This window comes from Saimiri boliviensis, chromosome 14 (assembly GCF_048565385.1).
Source record: "Saimiri boliviensis isolate mSaiBol1 chromosome 14, mSaiBol1.pri, whole genome shotgun sequence".
In the NCBI taxonomy this organism is placed as follows: Eukaryota; Metazoa; Chordata; class Mammalia; order Primates; family Cebidae; genus Saimiri; species Saimiri boliviensis.
The window spans coordinates 39,177,805-39,199,625 of NC_133462.1; the positions used below are offsets into that span (position 1 = coordinate 39,177,805).

The following is a 21,821-nucleotide window of genomic DNA, read 5'->3' on the forward strand; positions in this document are numbered from 1 at the left end:
GATCCCAGATACTTGGGAGGCTGAGGCACAAGAATCACTTGAACCAGAGAAGGGGAGGATGCAGCGGGCAGAGATGGCACCACTGCACTCTAGCTTTGGGAACAGAGCAAGACTGTCTCAAAAAAAAAAAAAAAAAAAAAAAAAAAGACGTTTCCAGACAAGGGTCTAAAGGTGTCGCTGGTGATCAATCTTTGTCCTTCCTGATAGGAGAGGAGGGCACCTTTGTACATTTAGTTCCTGCTTTGAGCCAAATCAGGAAGAGCAGAGAGCTTTTCCTGTATCAGCTCTATTGATCTCAGCTCAAAATAATCCTATACCAAGGTCGCATATTTCAGAAAGGCATATTCTGGTCTCCTACGGGGGTCTCTTTCCCGGGTGATAAAAATAGTTCGAAACTAGCAAGGGGTGTTGGTTGTACATGTGCATGCACTAAATGCCATTGAATTGCGCATTTTTATTTTTTATTTTATTTTTTGAGATGGGAGTCTGGCTCTGCCATCCAGGCTGGAGTGCAACGGCACGATCTCGGTTCACTGCAACCTCCGCCTTCCGTTCAAGCGATTCTCCTGCCTCAGCCTCCCGAATAGCTGGGATTACAGGTGCCCGCCATTATGCCTGGCAATTTTTTTTGTTAGTTTCGTAGAGACGGGGTTTCGCCATGTTGGCCGGGTTCGTCTCGAACTCCTGACCTCAGATGATCCACCCACCTCGGCCTCCCAAAGTGCTGGGATTACAGGCATGAGCCATGGCGCCCGGCCAAGAATTTTGCATTTTTAAATGGTTAATTTCATCTTGTTCAAATTTCACTTCAATAACAGACAAAAACGGATGACAAGTGGTATTTGACTTTTTTTTTTTTTTTTGATGAGATGATACATGCTCATTGCACAAAATTTAACAGCTACAAAATGGCATAAAGGTGAAAATGTAATATTTTCCCCAATACCCCGGTTACCCTTTCTGGAGCAAGTCCAGTTACGATTCTTTTCTATTCTAGAACCATTCATGCATTTCCTTAATGTCGAAAGATGTCTTGTGATACTACAGCCGCCATTCATGCTCACTACAGGCCAGCACACAGTGCAGAAAAGGTGAAGCACAAAAACTAAACAGGAAAATCTCTCCTTGCACCATTGCCAACAGGTTAGTGGTTTTGCCTGGAATATTTTTTGAGCGTGTAGGTAGTTGGTTAAACTTAGAAACGTCTTTTTTCGTGCATGGGTAGTTGGCCAAGCCGCCGTGGGGCAGAATGCAGCAAGCTCCGAGGATCATCCAGGGTCTGCAGGCCTGGAGAGCACACAGGTGTCGGCCCCACCTCTGCAAACTCTGTCCCTCCCATGCAGCGGACAATAGGCCACTCCGTGGGACAAAGGCCCGCGGCCGCGCCTGCGCAGAGCGCGCAAGGGCTTCCGGGGCGCTCCCGGGACCCCGGCCTGGCCCCGCCCCCTGGCGCGGCGCGGTGTCGTCACGGAGCTGCCATGGCGTCGCTGAGTGGCCTGGCGTCGGCGCTGGAGTCGTACAGGGGCCGGGACCGCCTGGTGAGGCAGGGGCGGACTGGGGCCGAAAGTCCTACAGTTTGGTCCAAGCTCAGAGACGGGGTAACTGAGGCCACAGAAGGGACGGGGTCGCTTAGAATACCCCGTCGCAGTGGCCCCCTCCGTGCTAGGCTCAAACGCTGTGCCTTGATTGATTGAAACGGAGTCTCGCCCTGTAGCGCAGGCTGGAGTGCAATGGCGCGATCTCAGCTCACTGCAACCTCCGCCTCCCGGGTTCCAGCGATTCTTCTGCCGCAGCCTCCCGATTAGCTGGAACTGCAGGCGCGTGGCACCATTTAGGATCTAACCAGGCCACTGTAGTTGGTCCCTGAGTTATCCCAGACAATCTCATGTGGGGATTTAGGATATTGTCAGGCTTTCCCTATGGCTGGACAGTTTTTTTTTTGAGTTGAACTCTCGCTCTTGTCCTCCAGGCTGGAGTGCAATAATGGCGTGATCTTGGCTCATTGCAACCTCTGCCTCCCGGGTTCAAGTGATTCTCCTGCCTTAGACTCCCGAGTAGCTTGGATTACAGGTGCCTCACACCATGCCTGGCTAATTTTTATATTTGTAGTAGAGATGGGGGTTTCATCATGTGGGCCAGGCTGGTCTTGAACTCCAGACCTCAGATGGTCCACCTGCCTCGGCCTCCCAAAGTAAGCTGCCACGCCTGGCTGGCTGAACAGTTTTTTTTTTTTTTTTTTTTTGAGACGGAGCTTCACTTTTGTTACCCAGGCTGGAGTGCAATGGTGCGATCTCGGCTCACCGCAACCCCCGCCTCCTGGGTTCAGGCAATTCTCCTGCCTCAACCTCCTGAGTAGCTGGGATTACAGGCATGCACCACCATGCCCAGCTAATGTTTTGTATTTTTAGTAGAGACATGGTTTCACCATGTTGACCAGGATGGTCTCGATCTCTTTTTTTTTTTTTTTTTGATACGGAGTTTTGCTCTTGTTACCCAGGCTGAAGTGCAATGGCGTGATCTCTGCTCACCGCAGCCTCCGCCTCCTGGGTTCAAGGCAGTTCTCCTGCCTCAGCCTCCCGAGTAGCTGGGACTACAGGCGTGCGCCACCATGCCCAGCTAATTTTTCTATTTTTAGTAGAGACAGGGTTTCACCATGTTGGCCAGAATGGTCTTGATCTCTTGATCTTGCAATCCACCCGCCTCGGCCTCCCAAAGTGCTGGGATTACAGGCTTGAGCCACCGCTCCCGGCCGCCTGAACAGTTTTAAGTTCCAATCAAGTCTCATATGATTGGGCATTTAGGTTATGCCATCCATGCCCCTGAGTTTGGACTCTTAGCTTGTCCCCACCAGTCTGTTATAGATAGACATTTAGGTTGTACCAGGGGGTGTACTGGTGGCTAGGCATTTAGATTCCATTCAAATCTCTTATGATTGGTGGGGTTTTAACAAATCCCCTCCGCGTTGGACATTCAAATTGCAGTGTTTTGCCATTATAACTGGCTGGAAAGGAATTACAAGTAAAAATAATAAGTAAAAATAATAAAGGAACAAGCAATTTCTGAAAAGCAGGTTAACTAAAGATATAAGGGAGGCTGGGTGTGGTGGCTCATGCATATGATCCTAGCACCTTGGGAGGCTAAGGTGGGTGGATTGCCTGAGCTAAGGAGTTTGAGACCAGCCTGGGTAATGTGGTGAAACCCCGTCTCTACTAAAATACAAAAAATCAGTTGGGCATGGTGGCACGAGCCTGTAGTCCCAGCTACTCAGGAGGCTGAGGCATGAGAATTGCTTGAACCTGGGAGGCAAAGCAGTGAGCTGAGATCATGCCCTTGCACTCCAGCCTGGGGAAGACTCTGTCTCCAAACATATATATATATATATATATATATAGTGGAGATGACCTAGTTCACACGGCTCCAAATCACCTACTGAGTGGGTTCTTTCTCTCTAAAGTAATTCAAGCAAATTATCCTGTTGTTCATTGGGTTGAGAGCTGATCACCTGTGCCCAGCGGCCAGCACAGCCAAAGGCTTTGGTCCAGGCAGGTAGATGTAAACATACACTTTAGCTTCGGCTTCCTTCCACCTGGGAAAAGAAGGACCTGGGAGGTGGGAAGTAAGGAGTTTTGTTCTCATTGTTCCTGTCACATCTGTCCCCAAGGTCTGAGCCCTTCAATGACATGAGCAGGCACTCTTGTTCCCCACAGTGTCTTCAGACAATGATGTCATGTTTCTTCATTTGTCCCACCTACAAGTATGTTTTTAAACTTTCAGCTTTTTTTTTTTTTTTTTGAGACAGGGACTCACTCTGTTGCTCAGGCTGGAGCGCAGTAGTGCGATTATAGCTTGCTACAGTCTGGAGCTCCTGGGTTCAAGTGATCCTCCGGCATCAGCCTTCCAAATAGCCGTGATGCCCTGTTAATTTTAAAAAAAGTTTCGTAAGCTGGGCAAGGTGGCTCACGCCTGTAATCCCAGCACTTTGGGAGGCTGAGGCAGCGGATCATGAAGTCAGGAGTTCGAGACTATCTTGACCAACATGGTGAAACCCCCGTCTCTACTAAAAATACAAAAATTAGCTGGATGTGGTGGCGTGCACCTGTATTCCCAGCTGTTCAGGAGGCTGAGGCAGGATAATTGCTTGAACCTGGGAGGTGGAATTTGCAGTGAGCTGAGATCGCACCACTGCATTCCAGCCTGGGTGACAGAATGAGACTCTGCCTCAAAAAAAAAAAAAAAAAAAAAAAAAAAGTTTGGTAGAGACAGGGTCTTGCTATGTTGCCCAGGTTGGTCTCAAACTCCCTGGTCTCAAGGCATCTTCTCATCTCAAAGTGCTGAGGTTACAGGTGTGACCCACCATGCCCCACCTAAACTTTCAGCTTTTATTGTAAGTTTGTAGATTTAGAATCTTCCACATCCTCAGGTCAGGCATAGTGATTCATGCCTATAATCCCAGCAGGGAGGCCAAGGCGGGTGGATTTCTTGAGGTCATGAGTTCTAGACCAGCCTGGCCAATATGGCAAAACCCTGTCTCTACTAAAAATACAAAAATTAGCCTGGCATGTGGCACACTCCTGTAATCCCAGCTACTTGAGAGGCTGAGGCACAAGAATCACTTGAACACAGGAGGTGGAGGGGCTGCAGTGAGCTGAGATCATGCCACTGCACTCCAGCCTGGGTGATACAGCGAGACTCCGTCTCAAACAACAACAACAACAACAACAACAACAAAAGAATCTTCCACACTCTTAATCCATCGGGTCCCAGGGCCAGGTAGGGGGTGATGAGCTCAGGTCTGCTGAGCAGGAGGGGCATGCTGACTGCTTCTGGTTTCTCACAGATCCGAGTGCTGGGGTACTGCTGCCAGCTGGTTGGTGGGGTCCTGGTTGAACAATGTCCTGCCAGGTCCGAAGTGGGGACACGCCTCTTGGTGGTGTCCACCCAGCTCAGCCACTGCAGGACCATCTTGCGGCTGTTTGATGACCTGGCCATGTTTGTCTACACTAAGCAGTATGGCCTGGGGGCACAGGTAACAGGGTTTGTGGGGCTGTAGGGCGTGGGGTGCAGACCTCAGTGGACATTTAAAACAATTTAAGAGACAGGGTCTTGCTCTCTCGTCCAGGCTGGGGTGCAGTGGAGTGATCATAGCTCGCTGCAGCCTTGAACTCCTGGGCTCAAGTGGTCCTCCTGCCTTAGCCTCCCTGAGTGCTGGGATTACGGGCATGAGCCACCGTGAGCGTTTTATAGTCTTGTCCCAGAATGCTCCCTGCGTGGGTAGTTTATTACTTTCTGTAATTTCACTTTCTTCTTTGAGAGGATCAGATGTCCTTGCTTTAAAATTTTTAAAAATAGCAAACGTTCACACGTTCCAAAGGGGGATATAATTTTAAAAAACCTCCCTCCTTCCTAATCTTCCAGGCCTCCAGTTTTCCCCACAGAGGCAGACACTGTGGTCAGCTTCTTTTTTTGGAGACAAGGTGTCATTCTGTGACTTAGGCTGGAGTGCAATGGCATGATCTCGGCTCACTGCAACCTCCACCTCTGGGGTACAAGTGATTCTCTTGCCTCAGCCCCTCATGTAGCTGGGAATACAGGCAGCCCCCACCATGCCTGGCTAATTTTTGCATTTTTAGTAGAGACAAGGTTTTGCCATGTTGGCCAGGCTGGTCTCAAACTCCTGACCTCAAGTGATCCACCTGCCTCAGCTCCCAAAGTGCTGGGATGACAGGTGTGAGCCACAGAACCAGGTGATCATTTCTTACCAGTCTCAAAAAGAGCTCCTTTCTCAGGACCACACAGCGCTCTGCTCAGCAGATCCTGATTTATTTAACCCGTCTCCAGTTGACACACAGGGGCATGACTTCTAAGGTTCTGCTATTGTGACAGTGCTGCAGAGACTAGCCTTGTCCCTGTGGCATCCCTCAAGCGTGCCAGCCTAGCTAGAGGGCCATCTTGCCCCCCAAGGGATGGGAGGCTGCATGGGCCAGCCTCTCAGCGTCATGCCCCTCCCTGGGCTACTCTGTCTGTTCTCTCGGTCCTCCCAGGGATCACCCCTCTGAGGCACTTGCTACTCAGATGCTCCCACCCCGAAACCCCAGCCCTACCCCATTCAGTGCCACATGTCCTTGGCCTGATCATCCCACATCACGAGTGTTGCTCTTGGCTGTCTTCCTGTTTTGCCACCTATGGCATCGTCCTCCTCCATGTCTGATGACTCCCGGAGACTCCTCCCTCCTCTATCCCCTCGGTGGAAGAGCCCTCAAGCAAGGGGTGGGGGCCCCTGCACCTCGAGTATCCCTTGGCCAGAACAAAAGCCCCTTTTGCTGGGTTCCACGTTTCTATGTCTGCGTCCCTCCCTGCCCTGGTGAGCCTCTGCCCCTCCCCAGAGTCTAGCCTGGGCCCTCTGATTCTCTGGAAATCTGGGTGGAATGAGCACACTGGGGCGGAGTCTGCCATCCTCAGCGAGGTGGGAAATGTGCCAGGCAGATGAGGGAAGCTGGAGTGAGGTTCGGAGCCTGGAGGGAGGCAGGATCATGACAGAAAGAAGAGGAATCAGAAGAAGGAAGCAGCATCAGGATCAGGGGGCGGGGAGGAGCTTCCTGGGAAGTCTAGAGGAGGAGAAGGGTGTGGCAGGCAACAAGGACAGTACGGGTAGAGGGGGCAGGGTTCCGAGGGGCAGGATCCCAAGGGGCAGGGTCCCCAGTTGGCAGTGGAGCTCCAGTCCCAGAAACCAGGCCTCAGCGCTGTGCACCTATAGCCTCTACTGGTCCTGCCTCCCTTGCTCTAGGTGGTCGTTAAGAATTTAGGGCAGAGGGTATGGGTACCGTGCAGGACCGAGAGCCTGCATGTGCATTGCAGTTCGAGGGCCTGGTGGACCATCCCTGCAGAACTGGGGCTGGTGACTTTCCATGAGAGCCTCTGTGTGGCCGTCTGTATCATGGGATGGTAACTCGCTTGGGGTTGAGGGAGGTGATGCGAGCCTTTCAGCTCTGTGCCTGTCTTGGGGTCAGCACTGGGCGTGCGCTGGCCCATAGGTCGGCATCAGTCTCAGCCTGGTCAGGTTCCCTGCGAGCCACCTCTCATGTTCCCTGCCTAAAGTCTGGCATCAGAGGTCCTCGCCCATGCAGGAACTGAAAGCCTTTGGGGAGGAAGGCTCTGATGCAGGGCTCCCAACTTGGCTGAACATAGGAATCCCCTGAGAACATGAGAATTCCCGGTGCTGGGGCCTGCCCCAGGCTGAGTGACACAGAATCCTCATGGCTGGCATCGGGCATGGGGTTTTGGAAGCTCCGCAGAGGACTGCACTGCACAGCTGAGTTGAGACTCCCCCTCCAAGGGGCACTGAACACCATGCTGCCAAGACACAGGAATCAGGCCTGTGCAGGGACCCCAGCCCCACAGCCTTTCTCCTGTGAGTGGGCCATAGACAGCCTGCTGGGCCGGGATGCTGCCCAGGGCCCGGGGTCAGGAAACAGCTCACTGCTACCTGGCATGGCTACAGGGTTAAAATGAGCAGTGGGTAAGGCTGACCCCAGGCCCCTTCTGCTCCTGGTCCTACAGGAGGAGGATGCCTTTGTCCGCTGGGTGTCTGTCCTAGGGAACCTGGCTGACCAGCTCTACTACCCCTGTGAGCACGTCGCCTGGGCAGCTGATACCCGGGTCCTCCATGTGGACTCTTCCCGGTGGTGGACGCTGAGCACAGCCTTATGGGCCCTCTCTCTGCTCCTGGGGGTTGCCAGGTAAGTGGCATGGGCCAGAAGCGAGCACCCAAGGTCCCTGAGTGGGCCTCCTTACCAGAGTGGCAGCAGCCCCAGCAACAGCGCTGGCTTCAGACTGAGGGATCCTTGCCTCAGAGTTTTCCTTGGAGTTTTTGTTGTTTCTTCCTTTTGTTGGTGTATTTGTTTCGAATAACTGCTGGAATGATTTACCGTAACTGTAGTGCTGAGCAAGAGAAACTTACTATCTTAGGATTCTAAAGGCTAGTGGTCGGAACCCTCCTGGGCTAGTGTCAGCAGGGGCTGGTGCCTTCTGGAGGCCCCGGGGAGGTCTTGGATTTTCCAGCTTTTAGAGGCCACCTGCATTCCTTGATTCATGGCCCCTTCCTTCTTCCAAGCATGACCTCTGGGCCATGCCTCTCAAAGTCACACCTCCTTCCCCGATTCTCATTCCCCTTCCTCCCTCCTATAAGGACCTTGTGATAACATCCAGACCACCTGGATGATCCAGGGTAATACTTCCTAAGATCCTTAGCATAGGTCTGGTGTGGTGGCTCATACCTGTAATCCCAGCACTTTGGGAGGCCAAGGCCGGCAGAACACTTGAGCCCGGGAGTTTGAGAACAGCTTGGCCAACATGGCGAAACCCTGTCTCTACTAAAAATACAAAAAGTAGCCAGGCTTGGTGGCACAAACTGACTGAGGCAGAAGGATTGCTTGAATCTGGGGAGACGGAGGTTGCAGTGAGCCAAGATCACACCACTGCACTCCAGCCTGGGCAACATGCAGAGTCCCCATATACCCCCATCCCCACACGCACGACCTCCCACACTTCTGGCATCATCCCCGTGGTGCACTGGTTACAAGTGATGACTCTCCATGGACCCATTGTCACCCCAGTGCATAGCTCTGTTACGGTTCACGCGTGGTTCTGGGCATCCTACGGGTTTGGGCATTGACACGTGTCCACACTTGCAGTATCAAATGGAATGCCATGCCCGTCAAAGCTGTGCTCCGCCTGCTACAGCATTCTTGTTTGGGGCACTTGGTTTCCCATCATTTCTCTGGTTTGGGGTGAGCATGGGGAAATGGGTGGGAGCCTTCTATGTGCGCTTATCACGACCAGACATCTGTCCTAAGGCCCAGGGCTGCCAGAGCATCAGCTGGGAGGTTGCTAAATGGAGATGTAAGGTTCCAGTGCCCAGGGCTTCAGATTCTCTTTCTTGAGACAGTCTTCCTCTGTCACCCAGGCTGGAATGCAGTGGTGCAATCTCAGCTCACTGTAACCTCAGCCTTCCGGGTTCAAGGGATTCTCCTGCTTCAGCCTCCTGAGTAGCTGGGATTAAAGGCATCTGCTGCCATGCCCAGCTAAGTTTTGTATTTTTAGTAGAGGTGGGGTTTCACCACGTTGGCTAGGTTGGTCTTGAACTCCTGACCTCAGGTGATCTGCCTGCCCTGCCCTCCCAAAGTGCCAGGATTACAGATGTGAGCCACTGCGCCTGGCCAAGCTTCTGATTCTGTGGGTCTGGGGAGGCCAGGAATCAGTGTTTTGCCCCAGTCCCCCAGGAGGTACCCATCTGCTGTACCCCTGGCACTATCCTGTGTCCTGTACCCTGGTTACAGGGTGGCCGGAGATGTGACCAGGCCCTGGCCATTCTGGTCAGGAGGTCACAGTCACAACCCAGCACACCCCATGGTGGAGGCTGGAGAGTGCAGGTGCCTGGTGGAGTGGGCTGGGTGGGTGCCATGCACGGCCGCAAAGTCCCCTGGGAGCACAGAGGCTGCCCACCAGGTAGCCCCTTTCTCAGCCTGCAGACGGCAGCCTTGGGGGCCCAAGGGGTCATCCACATAGGTCTAGCCAGTGTCCAGGGTATGTGTGCAGGAGGTGCTGGCATGGCACTGATCTGGGCCTTTCCACACAGAGCAGACCAGGCAGCCAAGGTCCAGAGGGGAAGCAACGTCCCCAGCCCTGTCCAGCTGCAGCCCCTTGGCATCCTCTTATGTCTAGGACTCCATGCCGGGCTGTGAACACCTCACAGGGCTTGATGTTCCTTTGAGCGCTTGCCAGTGGTTTGCAGAGGCTGGGCCAGCCCTGGATGGCCATGTCAGAAGCGCAAGATGTTCCTGAAATGTGATACAGATGTCCCCGGCAGGACAGGGCTGTGTTAGGGATGAGTCCCAGGGAACCTGAGGCACAGCCCGGAGGGCACAGGACTGAGATGTGGCCCTTGTCCCAGACTGTAAGGGGATGCCCCTGTCCCAGACTGTATGTCTGGGGCCAGCGTTGTGGAGCTAACCCTCCTGCTCCCCCGGGGAGGATATCATCCCCCTCTAAAGTGCTGGGATGACAAGTGAGCCACAGCACCCAGCCCTTTTACTTTTTTAATATGGCTACTACCAGTGCATCATCCTCCCTCCGGCTCTGGTGCCGCAGGTCCCTGTGGGTGCTGCTGAAGCTGAGACAGAGGCTGCGGAGCCCCACAGCGCCCTTCACCAGGTAGGAGCCCACGGTCACCCAGCAGCTTCAGAAGGCCCACTCCCTCAGCAGGTGTGGGATCCCGGCTCAGAGCTACCCCTGTGCAGGCCTGTACTGAGGTCTGTTGTTCACAGGTCATGGGGGTTTCACCTCAGCCTCCAGTGGGTGGTGGTACCTTTTACAGATGGGGAAACTGAGGCTTGCTTGAGCGAGGACTCCAGGGCTGAACCTTCATGGCTGTGCCCCCAGCTGGAGAGAATGGTTAATTTCCTGAGGATTATGGCCATTGTCACCGTTCCTTTTTCTTTTTAAGAGACAGGGTCTTGTTCTGTTGCCCAGGCTGGAGCACAGTGGTGCGATCTCAGCTCACTGCAACCTCCGCCTTCCGGGCTCAACTGATCCTCCTGCCTCAGCTTCCCAAGTAGCTGGGATCACAAGCATGCGCCATCACGCCCCGCTGATTTTGTATTTATTGCTCCTGGGTTTCCTCCGTCCCTCCACACCTCCCAAAGTGCATTTGTGCTTTTTGTTTTTACAAGGGGCCCCCATCTCCGGGTGTTCAGGAGGAGGACAGAGGTGCGGATTTGAGGACTGGGACCCAGGTCCCTGCCCTGTTGATGCTTGGTTTGGGAGGTGGTGATGGGGACTCAGTCCCTGTGGAGGGTCAGGGAGGCCACCTCGGCCCTGCCAGCTCCTCCCACTGGCAGGCAGGGGCTGTGGCCACTCTCTTTCCTGCCAGAGGCTCAGGGCTGCCCGGGCCACACAGGGAATGTGGGGGCTTGGGAAGGGCAGGTGGGCAGGTGTGAGCGTGAGTGTGAGCTGCTCCTCTCTGCCCACAGCCCACTGGCCCGGGGCAAGCGGAGGGCCATAGAGGTACAGATGCAGTCGGAGATGCTGTCGCTTCTCAGCAACCTGGCTGACCTGGCCAACGCCGTGCACTGGCTGCCCCGGGGTGTGCTGTGGGCCGGCCGCTTCCCGCTGTGGCTGGTGGGCCTCATGGGCACTGTCTCCTCACTCCTCAACATATACCAGGCGGTCCGGGCTGGTGGCCAGGCCGAGGCTGCCACCTCCGACACTGCCTGAAGAGCACAGGGACACACTAGGGCCCACGGAGGGCCCCTCTCTGCAAAGCAGAAGAAGCCAGGGCAGGGGCTGGGGCTGTACGGTTGCCTGTGGCGAAACCCATGGGCAGGGTGGGAGGAAGGACTGATTCAAGGTCCCCCCCAGGCCCCAGCCCAGGGCTACCGAGTCGGACAGTTTTCAGCCATGGAAGCCTTCAGCAGCACCTCCCACCCACCAGCTGGAGTCTTATATCCAAATAAAGGTGAACTGGAGGAAGCCCGTCGTGCCTTGAAAAGCTGGAATGGAAATCAGTTAAATGTTGTGGTGCTGGTGCCTGGCCAATAGGTGAATTACACTGGTGGCTCCTGGCCCCTTACCCTCCACAGGATGGAGCCACAGTTGGAAACCACACTTCCCCAGCCCGCCTTCAGGAACGCTCTTGGCCTGGTGGGTCCCCTCCATCTCTGAGCAAGTGTTGCCCACAGACCCCAAGTGGCCTTGAGCCATCGAGGGCTGTTCTCTACTCCCCACAGTCCTGGGCACATGGGCCAGAGGTGCTACCTCCTGTCAGGCCACCTTAGGGTGTGGCCTCACACCGCTGTGCTGCAGACCCGAAGCGTTTTCAGGGCTCCAGGCTGAGACTGAGCAACACACACTGGCGTCGCTGAAGACACTTGGGGTTCCCACCTCAGCCAGGGTGTGGTGGGATGGGACAAAGGAACCTCCGTCTCTGGCAGGCGCTGGGGCACAGCATGGCCCAGAACACAACAGGCAGTGTGTGTCCTTGGGACTCATGCGATATCAACTGCACTGCTTTTTCATCTTTTTGACACCGGATCTCACTGTCACCCAGGCTGGAGTGCAGTGGTACAATCAGAGTTTCACTGCAGCCTCGAATGACTGGGCTCAAGGGATCCTCCTACCTTAGCCTCCCAAATAGCAGGAACTACAGGCATTTATATCATGCTCAGATAATTTTTAAATTTTTTTGTAGAGACAGGGTCTCGCCATATTGCCCAGGCTGGTCTTGAATTCCTGGCCTCAAGCGATGTGCCTGCTTCGGCCTCCCGGAATACATCTGTGCTTTGTTTTGTTTTTACAAGGAAGATATTAGGTGGCTATGAGCAGCTGGCAGGCCAGGGACTGCTCAGGGTCACACAGGTGCAGGAGACCCCATCTGTGGGGGCTCCTTCTGTCCAGGACTCATGAGTGGGCAGGCTTGCTGGGTTTCCCCCTTCTCTCCCTTGTGGGGGGTGTAGGCCTGTCCTGGCCCTCAGCCAGGGCCTCCTTCTCAGCTCCTAGTGGCACCCGCATGATTAGGGCATCACATTACCTACTGGGAGACTCAATTACCTACCAGCTCGTACCTGTGGGGCCCTAGGAGTGGCGCCTCCGTATGGGGAAGCCACGTGACCACCTGATGACAGGTGCCAAGAGGAAAAGCAAGCCACCTTCAGGGATGGAGCCTGGACTGGGAAGGCCTGGGATATTGACTGGAGTCCAGGCACGGAGCAGACAGGATGGATGTTGCCAGAAAGGGAGGCCCACTCTCCTACTCTCTGAGCTGGTCCAGTGGCTCTTTGTGTGTGTGTGTGTTTAAACAGTTTTATTGAAATATAATTCACGTATCATACAATTTATCCACGGAAGGGGGACAGTTCGGTGGCTTTTAAAATACTCACAGTCATACAAGCAGTGCCACAGTCAACCTGAGAACATTTCCATCACCCCAAAGAGAAACCATCTCACCCCTCAGGTGTTACCTACCCCCAGCCCCCAGGCTTGGTGACCACTGTCCTGTCTCTGCAGAGTTGCTCATTCTGGTCCAGCGGTTCTCAACCTTTCAGGGGCTAGGAACAGACCGCTTTGAGACCCTTAAGGACTACAGGTCCTCTTTTTTGAGATGGAATCTTGCTGTCACCCAGGCGCGATCTTAGCTCACTGCAACCTCTGCCTCCCGGGTTCAAGTTATTCGCCTGCGTCAGCCTCCTGAATGGCTGGGATTATAGGCATCTGCCACCACGCCCGGCTAATTTTGTATTTTTACTGGAGACAGGGTTTCCCCGTGTTGGCCAGTCTGGTCTCAAACCCCTGGGCTCAAGTGATTTACCTGCCTTGGCCTCCCGAAGTGCTGGGATTACAGGTGTAAGCCAGCGCCCAGCTACTACAAGCCCTCTTTGCAGAAGATCTCATTTTAGAGTGCCCCAAGCCCCCCAGGGCCTGCAAGGTATGCTGAGGATGGCTGGGGGCATCCCAGGGGAGGGGTCAGCTAGGCAGAGGTCAGGGGATGGCTGGGGTCAGGGTGGAGGGTGCTCTGTGGGTCAAGTGGACAGTAGAATGTGTGCGGGCCAGCGTGTGCTCGCCTGCGATGAGGGTCCCAACACCACTATGCGCTTCGGCAAATCAGGGAGTTGGGAGAATGAGAGAGAGAAAACCCCAATGTCCACCATCAGGAGAATAGCTACTGGCCAGTTTTACACTGTGAATTTGACCACAATGGAAAAAAAATGGGTTGGGTGTGGTGGTTCATACCTTTAATCCCAGCACTCTGGGAGGCTGAGACAGGAGGATTACCTGAGGTCAGGAGTTCAAGAACCAGCCTGGCCAGCATGGTGAAACCCTGTCTCTACAAAAATACAAAAATTAGCCGGGCATGATGGCGGGGGCCTGTGATTCTAGCTATCCTCCAGAGGCTGAGGCAGGAGAGTTGCTTGAACTTGGGAGGCAAGGGTTGCAGGGAACCAAGATGGCACCACTGTACTCCATCCAGCCTGGGTGGCAGGGCAAGACTCCATCTTAAAAAAAAAAAAAAAAAAAAAAAAGAAATAGTAAATTATTTTCACCTTTTTCTTTTTTTTAAAAAAAAAATTCATTTCTTTTTTCAATCCCCCAAATTTCCCTTTTTTTAACCCCTTAGAGACAGGGTCTCACCACGTTGCCCAGGCTGCAGTGCAGTGACACGATCATAGCTGCCTGCAACCTCAAACCCCTGGGCTCAAGCAATCCTCCTGCCTTGGCCTCCTTCGTAGCTGGGACTACAGGTGCACACTATCATACCTGGCTCATTTTTTTTTTTTTTTTTTTTTTTTTTTTTTTTTTTTTTTTTGGAGAAGGGGTTTCACTATGTTGCCCAGGCTGGTCTTGAACTCCTGGGCTCAAGCCATCCTCCTGCCTCAGCCTCCCTAAAGTGCTGGAATGACAAGTGAGCCATGGCACCCAGCCCTTTTACTTTTTTAATATGGCTACTACCAGTGAAAAATTCCACACGTGGCTTGCATCATCTTTCTGGTGGACGGTGCTGCCCGAGAGTCCCGTTTGCACTTCCTGGTGATCCAGTAATCGACTTTATACCTAGTCACCTGGTGACGGGAAACCCTCTGTTGAAATGGCAGTGTTCCTGCCTCACTGGACTGGTACTCAGACCAGGTGGAAATGATGACTGAAAACCCACAGCCAAGCTGCCTCTCACACCAGATAGAGGAACTGAAAGTTACAGTCTTGGGGGTTATTCTGGATTAAAAGCAAAAGGATCAGCAAAGCTGGGCTGTGGAGGCTCCACAAAAGCCTCAAGTGTACCTGGTGGGCAGGATCTACAGAGGCACCTCCATGCCCAACTCCTGCCTGTGAGCAGCACTTTGGGAGGCTGAGGCGGGCAGATCACTTGAGGTCAGGAGATCAAGACCAGCCTGGCCAACGTAGTGAAACCCTGTGTCTACTTAAAAAATACAAAGATCAGCAGGGCATGGTGGCGTGCACCTGTAATCCCAGCTACTTGGGAGGCTGGGGCAGGAGAAGTGCTTGAATCCGGGAGGCAAAGGTTGCAGTGAGCAGAGATCATGCCGCTGCTCTCCAGCCTGGGTGACAGAGCGAGACTCCATCTCAAAAAAACAAAACAAACAAAAAAAACCCCAAACCAATAAACAAAACCAACAACTGGGGGCTGGACCTGAAGGGGTCTTCTGAGCAGGACATGGAGGGTAGGGGGGCGAGCTGAGGTGCAGAAGCCATGGAGAGCCCCCCACCAGAACCCCAGAACCTGCTACTCCTACAGTGCCATTTGGGCAGAAGATGATCCTAGGACAAAACCCCCAAGAACACCCATGCCAGTCACTCCTCATCTTGGACACATTTATTGCTAGAATCAGGTCTTAAGTTCTAAGGCGGGTCAGAAATATCCCTTGGTGAGGAAATGTTGTAATCACTGAAAAAATAATTAGCAGGTGACTAAGATCATGACCACAACTGACGAAGACGCGTGCAGATCCCATGAAAATATCAACATTTGCTCGACTGTCAACTTTATAAAGAAAATCAGGCCCTACCCAGGAATGGCCGAGGGCGCTGGTGAGGGAAGGGCTGTCAACGCCATCACCCCACGCATAGCACTACTGAGACCCCTTGGCCACGTGGCGGGGATGTGGGTTCCCACCACGTGGCCAAGCAGAAATTCCCTGAACTTCTCTCCCATCCAAGGAATTGTGGCATCTCAGAGGGCTGGACTGGCGCATGCCAGCTCAGGGGGTGCGAGGGTCCAGGAATGTTCTCTTCACAACAGAACAGGAACGTAGTCAGCTTTTGTAAAGTGCTCCAGTACTCAGTACAAAAATACAAAACACTGATGATAACCATGGCACAGAAGGGATCTGACGGCGGGGCGGGGATCCTCGGGTCACAGGGCGGAGAGCGTTGCTGATGGGAAAGGAGCGGGTTGAGTGGAGCCGAGGTTCTCTGAGGGACCAGGGCCTGGGGATGCCCAGCCACTCACTGTGTTCTCAGGACCTTGTCATTGATGGGCTGTGTGGCTTCGGTTCCTGTTCAACATCAGCTCCTGCCCTGTCCCCTTTGGAGCCCACAGCACCCAGTGGGCACTTCCTGATGGAGTTTCCCCTCTCCTGTGCCTGTCTGTCCCCTAGTGGCAGCAATGTCCCCCCATTCGCTGTATTCAGCATCACAGGAGTGGCTCTGCCAGTGCGGTGGGAGGAGAGCCGAATCTCCCCGGGATCTGCGGTTCCTGGGACCCTGGGTTTGGGAGAAGGACTTGGCGCTGGGGGAGGGGGGGGCGGGGGGCACGCATGCCCCATTGGGAACAAGGATGACCAGCCAGGACCCATTCCTGCCACCAATGCTTCAGGAGGTGCCATGGGGAACCCTGGGGTGCAGAACAAGGCTTGAAATGTGCCCCTCCTCCACCGGAGCCAGACCATGGGTGGATCTGACCACCTCGGGACATCCCAGCACCATCGACACTGCCCAGCACCTCCTTCCTCCACTCCTCCGGGGTGGTGGACCAGGGGCTGCAGCAGCTCATGCAAGCAAGGGTCCTGCACGGCGGCCACTTGTCCGCTCGCCACAACGTCTCTAGGCACTTCCTCCCATGCCCCGGAGCGCGGTGCTCTAGACAGTCTGTGATGTGCCAGCCCCCGCCCAGGTGGGACCCCAGCCCTGGGAGGTGGGAGCTCATTTCCTGGGGGCTGAGGACCCTGCGCCGGAGGTGTGTACCTGCCCTGGCTGAAGCTAGAGGCCCGCCCCCAAGACAGGCCAAGCAACTGAATGACGACGGGTGCCTTGGTGAAGCAGATTTCGGGAACCAGCTGGTTTCAAAACTGGTGCCAAGTAAAAAGGAGCAAAGGTCAGCCCCTTTTGCAATGGGCATCTGAACCCACAGAACCTGCCCGGAGTGCCACTGGTGTCCCCTCAGTGGGCCCTGCCCGTGGCCCTCTCTGCTCCTGCCCCCATGCCTGGCTCATTCTCTGGCCCTGAGGTTCACGGTGAACCTGCATGGGTCTCTGCTTGGGATGTGGATTCTGCCTGATTCTGGGGACAGATGCTGCTGATGCCATCGGCCCCTCCTGGCACCCTAATCCCTGGCTCCATGTCGCACATGGCCATGGAGCGTGGGCCCAGTCGGCAGCTCCTTCTCAGAGGGAGGTCAGCCCTGTCCCTGGCTCCATGCAGAGCTGGCACTGCTCCTCACTGCCTCGGAAAAATAGCTCGGAGGTGATCTTGCCACCTGGATGGGGCGCTCTATGATTTCAGACAGCTCCCTGGATTAGTTCTGGCTCAACTTTCCATTAAAAACTTTCCTTTTTGAAAAAAGAAAAAAAAAAAAGGTTCAGAAAGTGACCCAGACACCACCGCTAATCCTACAGAAGGAGCCACGAGGCCTGGAGCACCACCAGGATGGGCCCAGCCAGGCGGTCATCACCGTTTGCTCAGGAAGCCGGGGGACAGCTCGGTGGGCATGGTGACCCCATGGGGTTCCCAGAGAGCAGGAAGGGTGGGCAGGGCAGGGAGGGACCTTGCACCTTGAGTCACAGCCCTTTTAGAAGAAGATGACGTCTTCCTTGCTGGCATCCTCCTTGGCGCTGAGTGGTGTGGCTGGCACCGGCGAGGGAGCTGGGGGCCCGGGTGGGAGGGCTGTGCCCCCGGCTTTGAGAGAGAAGCCCTCAGAGGGGCCGTCGGCTGGTGGTGGGCTCGGGGCGGGGAAGCCAGGGTCTGGAACAGAGAGGGGGTCCAGACTGTGAGCAGCCTCCGGGTGGTGCCGGCAGCCCGGCTGCCCTGGGCCTGGGCTCATGATGGGTGGGGGCTCACCTGGCGGGGGCGTGGGGCTGTGGCTGCCAGGCAGGATGGGGCTCAGCGAGCGGCGGTTCCGGGAGGTGCTCTCATCCTTCCCCATGAGCTTGTTGAACAGCAGCTGCTGCTTCAGGTCGAAAGACGCTGGAAGAGGGAAGGTGCTTGGGCCGGCTCCAGGCTGGCCAGCCACCCCTACCCCGCAGGGCAGCCTCTGAGAGCAGAGAGCCTGGCCGCCCCCAGCTGACACTTCCCACGGCAGCCTGGATCCTGTGGCCTTAGCTGCTCGGATGCTAAGCCCCGGATTCAGGGAGAACGGCTCTACCCTTGCGGCAGAAGGGCCTGGGAGTCACCCGGCATCTGGAGAGGAGGCTAAGCCTCCTATGGAAACAGCACAGGCCCCGGTGGCCATGGGACACAGCCCCCGCTCTTCAGGAAAGGTCCCAGTTCATCTGGGTTGTCCCTCAGAGAAGCAGGGCTGGCTCCTGGACCAAAGGAGCCCCTGGGCGCTCTCCCTGGAAACACTGGGGCTGCTCTGGGCTCCCTGTCCCCCTCTGTGGAACAGGGACCTTCGGCAGAGGGGACTCCACCTGTCCCAGCCCCAGCTGTGCTTATCCCACGTGGCCAGGGCTCTCCACCTTCTTGCCTGTGTCCTTTTCTGAGGCTCCCAGTCCCCATCCCGCTGTTTGAGGGTTGAGGTGGGGAAAGGACAGAGGGTGGGCCATCTCAATTTTGGGGCTGGAGACCAAACATGGCCCCTTGTGGGTGGCCTCAGCCACGATGCCAGCTGTGCCCTTCTGGGTTTCCTCTCTGGAGGGCAGCACAGGTGTCCCATGCCTCCTGGCTTCCAGTGAGCCCCTAGAGCCTGACCGGTTGCCCACGGCTGCACCTTCCAGGGCCAGGTGGAGGGGGCGGGGCCGGCTCACCTGAGCTCTCCCAGCGCTGGGAGCCCCTGCTCTTGCCACCCTTGTCCTTGCCACCCTTGGTAGAGGCTGCCAGCTTGGTGGGGATCTGCTGCTGCACAGCTGCCTGCCTCTGGAACTGGTTGGTGGCGCTGAGCAGCTGGATGGGTACGTCGCTCTTGGCTGGCCGGCTCTCGGCAGGGGCACTGTCCCGGCGAGCCACCTCAGGGCGCTCTGTGTACTCTGGCCCAGCACCAGACAGCAGCACGCTCACCCGAGGCCCCTCCAGCTCTTCCCCGTTGAAGCTGGGAGGGTGGCTGGGGGGCTGGGCCTGGGGGGACAACAGCAGATACATTGCAATGCGAGGTTCTTGCTGTGCGGCCTCTGGAGAGCCCCTGAGGGTCGTGCACGGGAGACCCTCGGCCTCTCCCGTTCTGGACAGAGCTAGGTGCAGCCTGAAGGAGCTGCCAGTCATTGCCTGTCCCCAATGCCTGCTAAACATGCATACCTGTGGTGACAGTCAGTGGCACCCAAACTGTCAGACACACATACAAACGTCACATTCATGTTCACGTGTGTTCACACAATCCATGATTTTATAAATTTGTTTTCTGAGACACAGTCTTGCTCTGTCACCCAGGCTAGAGTGCAGTGGCACAATCATAGCTTTTGAGCCTCTTAGGCTCAAACGATCCTCCTGCCTCAGTCTCCCAAGTAGCTGGGACTAAAGGCATGCGCCACTACACCCTGCTAATTTTTGTAATTTTTTTTTAAGAGATGAGTTCTCACTATGTTGCCCAGGTTGGTCTCAAATTCCTGGTCTTAAGCAATCCTCTGGCCTCAGCCTTCTAAGTAGCTGGGACGCACACCACAGCACCCAGCTTCATTTTTTTTTTTTTTTTTTTTTTTTTTTTGAGATGGAGTTTCGCTCTTGTTGCCCAGGCTGGAGTGCAATGGGGCAATCTTGGCTCACTGCAACCTCCGCCTTCCAGGTTCGAGCAATTCTCCTGCCTTGGTCTCCCGAGTAGCTGGGATTACAGGTATGCACCACTATGCCCGGCTAATTTTTTTGTGTTTTTAGTAGAGATGGGATTTCTCTATGTTGGTCAGGACAGTATCAAACTCCCAACCTCAGGTGATCTGTCCGCTTCTGCCTCCCAAAGTACTGGGATTACAAGCATGAGCCACCACACTGGCCCATTTTTTTTTTTTTTTTTTTTTTTTAGACAGTCTCACTCTGCTGCCCTGGCAACAGTGGCGTGATTACGGCTCATGGCAGCCTCAACCTCCCGGGCTCTAGTGATCCTCTCACCTCAGCATTCTAAGTAGCAGGGACTACAGGCGCTCACCACGCCTAGCTCATTATTGTTGTTGTTGTTTTTTAATAGAGATGGAGTTTCGCCGTGTTGCCCAGGCTGGTCTGGAACTCTTGCTTGCGCCAAAGTGCTGGGATTACAGGAGTGCATTTTTTTTTTTTTTAAGTTTTTAACATTTATGGAAGGTTTTGAGCAACAGCATTCTGTTAAGCATTTAATGAGCTCTCTAGGTTCTGTGTTGCGGCATGTGCTGTGAATGTAAGGCTGTCTCACGCTGTTCGCTCGTTTACACTCATGCACGCACCCACGCACCATCACATACACGTGCTTGTGCAAATGCACGTGCAGAATGGTCACCCCCCGACCCCCCACCCCCCACCTGTGCACACGGGCTGCTGCGCGCTCACCTCGGCCAGTGCATCAGGTGGCAGCGCGCCCGGCGCGGTGTTCTGCTTCTTGAGGCGGCGCAGCAGCTCCAGGCGTTCCCGCTCGCGCTCCACGGTGCGCTGGGCCTCACGCAGCCGCTCCAGGTCGTGCTGGTAGGCCTGGCGTTGGCGCTCCAGCTCGGCGCGCTCCTGCTCCAGCCGCTGGCGCAGTTGCCGCGCCTCGCCCTCGCGCTCCTGCAGCCTTGTGCCTGCACGCTCCAGCTCCTGCCGCTGCCACTCGCGCTCACGCTCCCAGCGCTGCTGCTCCTGCCGCAGTTGGCTCTGCAGCTTCTCCACGGCCGCACGCTCCTCCCGCTGCTTCTCGAAGTTGCGCTGCCGCTCCTGTTCCAGCAGCAGGTTCCCGCGCGTCGACTGCAGCCGGAACTGCTTCTCGCGCTCCTGGATGGCTGCCCGCTGCGCCTCCACAAAGCTGTCCTGGTGGGCGATGACCGCCTGCGGAAGGCCAGGGCCAGGCAGGTGAGAGCCGCACCCACGTCCCAGCCTACCCGGAAAGGGCACGTGTGGCCGGCCCCACCCTGCCCCCGTACCTGCAGGTTCAGGAGCAGCTGGGACAGCGTCTGGATCCGCTGGACAAGCTGTGGGGAGGAGAGGGAGATTGAGGCTAGTTCTCGGGACTGAGGCCACACACGTGTGCACACGGCACTGGGACAGTGGGCGCCTACCTTTGACTCCAGGACGGTGGGCAGACCGGGGTCAGACTCCGTGCCTGGCGCCTCCACCTGGGAAGAGGACACCCACCGTCAAACCAGAGAACGGCTCAAAACCCATCCGACCAGACCCAAGCCTGCTTCTTTTCTTCTTTATTTTTTGAGACAGGGCCTTGCTCTAGAGTGCAGTGGCCCCATCCTTCCACCTCGGCCTCCCGAGTAGCTGGGACTACAGGTGTGTACCATTAGGATCAGCTATTTTTATTTATTATTATCTTTTTTTTTTTTTTTTTTTTTTTTAAGGCTGGTTGTTATAATTCAATCAAGACAGTTGCAGGTGGGGAAAAAAATTGGAAAAATAAAGACTGGTTGCCCAGGCTGGAGTGTAATGGCAATGGCAATATCTCGGCTCACTGCAACCTCCACCTCCCTGATTCAAGTGATTCTCCTGCCTCAGCCTCCCAATTAGCCTTACACCACCATGCCTGGCTAATTTTGTATTTTTAGTAGAGATGGGGTTTCACCAAGTTGGTCAGGCTGGTCTGGAACTCCTGAACTCAGGTGATCATCTGACTTGGCCTCCTAAAGTGCTAGGATTACAGGCATGAGCCACCGCGCCCGGCAGCCATTTAAAAAATGTTTTTTCTACCAAGGTCATTTCAGAAACACAGATCGGCAGCCATTTTTAAT

At 55.0% G+C, this 21,821-nt stretch overlaps 2 protein-coding genes across 12 annotated transcripts in view; one reads left to right on the forward strand and one right to left on the reverse strand.

The window, feature by feature from the left end:
• Positions 1-1,455: 1,455 nt before the first annotated feature.
• PEX11G (peroxisomal biogenesis factor 11 gamma) lies at positions 1,456-11,545 on the forward strand. Of its 5 annotated transcripts, none has more exons than XM_003938877.3 (5): positions 1,456-1,538; positions 4,838-5,026; positions 7,558-7,736; positions 10,147-10,209; positions 11,028-11,545. In XM_003938877.3, exons 1-5 carry the CDS (start codon positions 1,479-1,481, stop codon positions 11,269-11,271), a joined length of 735 nt encoding a protein of 244 aa, XP_003938926.1. In that variant the 5' UTR covers positions 1,456-1,478; the 3' UTR covers positions 11,272-11,545. The 5 variants fall into 5 exon arrangements, with proteins under 5 accessions (XP_003938926.1, XP_074240829.1, XP_074240830.1 ...); XM_074384728.1 differs by having other exon boundaries at positions 1,458-1,538; positions 10,114-10,209; XM_074384729.1 differs by having other exon boundaries at positions 1,458-1,538; positions 10,114-10,209; positions 11,416-11,545.
• A 1,284-nt stretch (positions 11,546-12,829) lies between these two features.
• The window catches only part of ARHGEF18 (Rho/Rac guanine nucleotide exchange factor 18), a 121,312-nt gene continuing 112,320 nt past the window's right edge, over positions 12,830-21,821 (reverse strand). For all 7 annotated transcript variants that reach the window (XM_074384725.1, XM_074384724.1, XM_074384726.1 and 4 more), the window contains 6 exons: positions 21,147-21,203; positions 21,012-21,059; positions 20,446-20,916; positions 18,747-19,053; positions 17,842-17,967; positions 12,830-17,745 (listed from right to left, as the gene is read on the reverse strand). In XM_074384725.1, the coding sequence (XP_074240826.1) occupies positions 17,573-17,745; positions 17,842-17,967; positions 18,747-19,053; positions 20,446-20,916; positions 21,012-21,059; positions 21,147-21,203 (1,182 nt within the window). In that variant the 3' untranslated portion in view covers positions 12,830-17,572. The remainder of the gene's footprint in view (positions 17,746-17,841; positions 17,968-18,746; positions 19,054-20,445; positions 20,917-21,011; positions 21,060-21,146; positions 21,204-21,821) is intronic.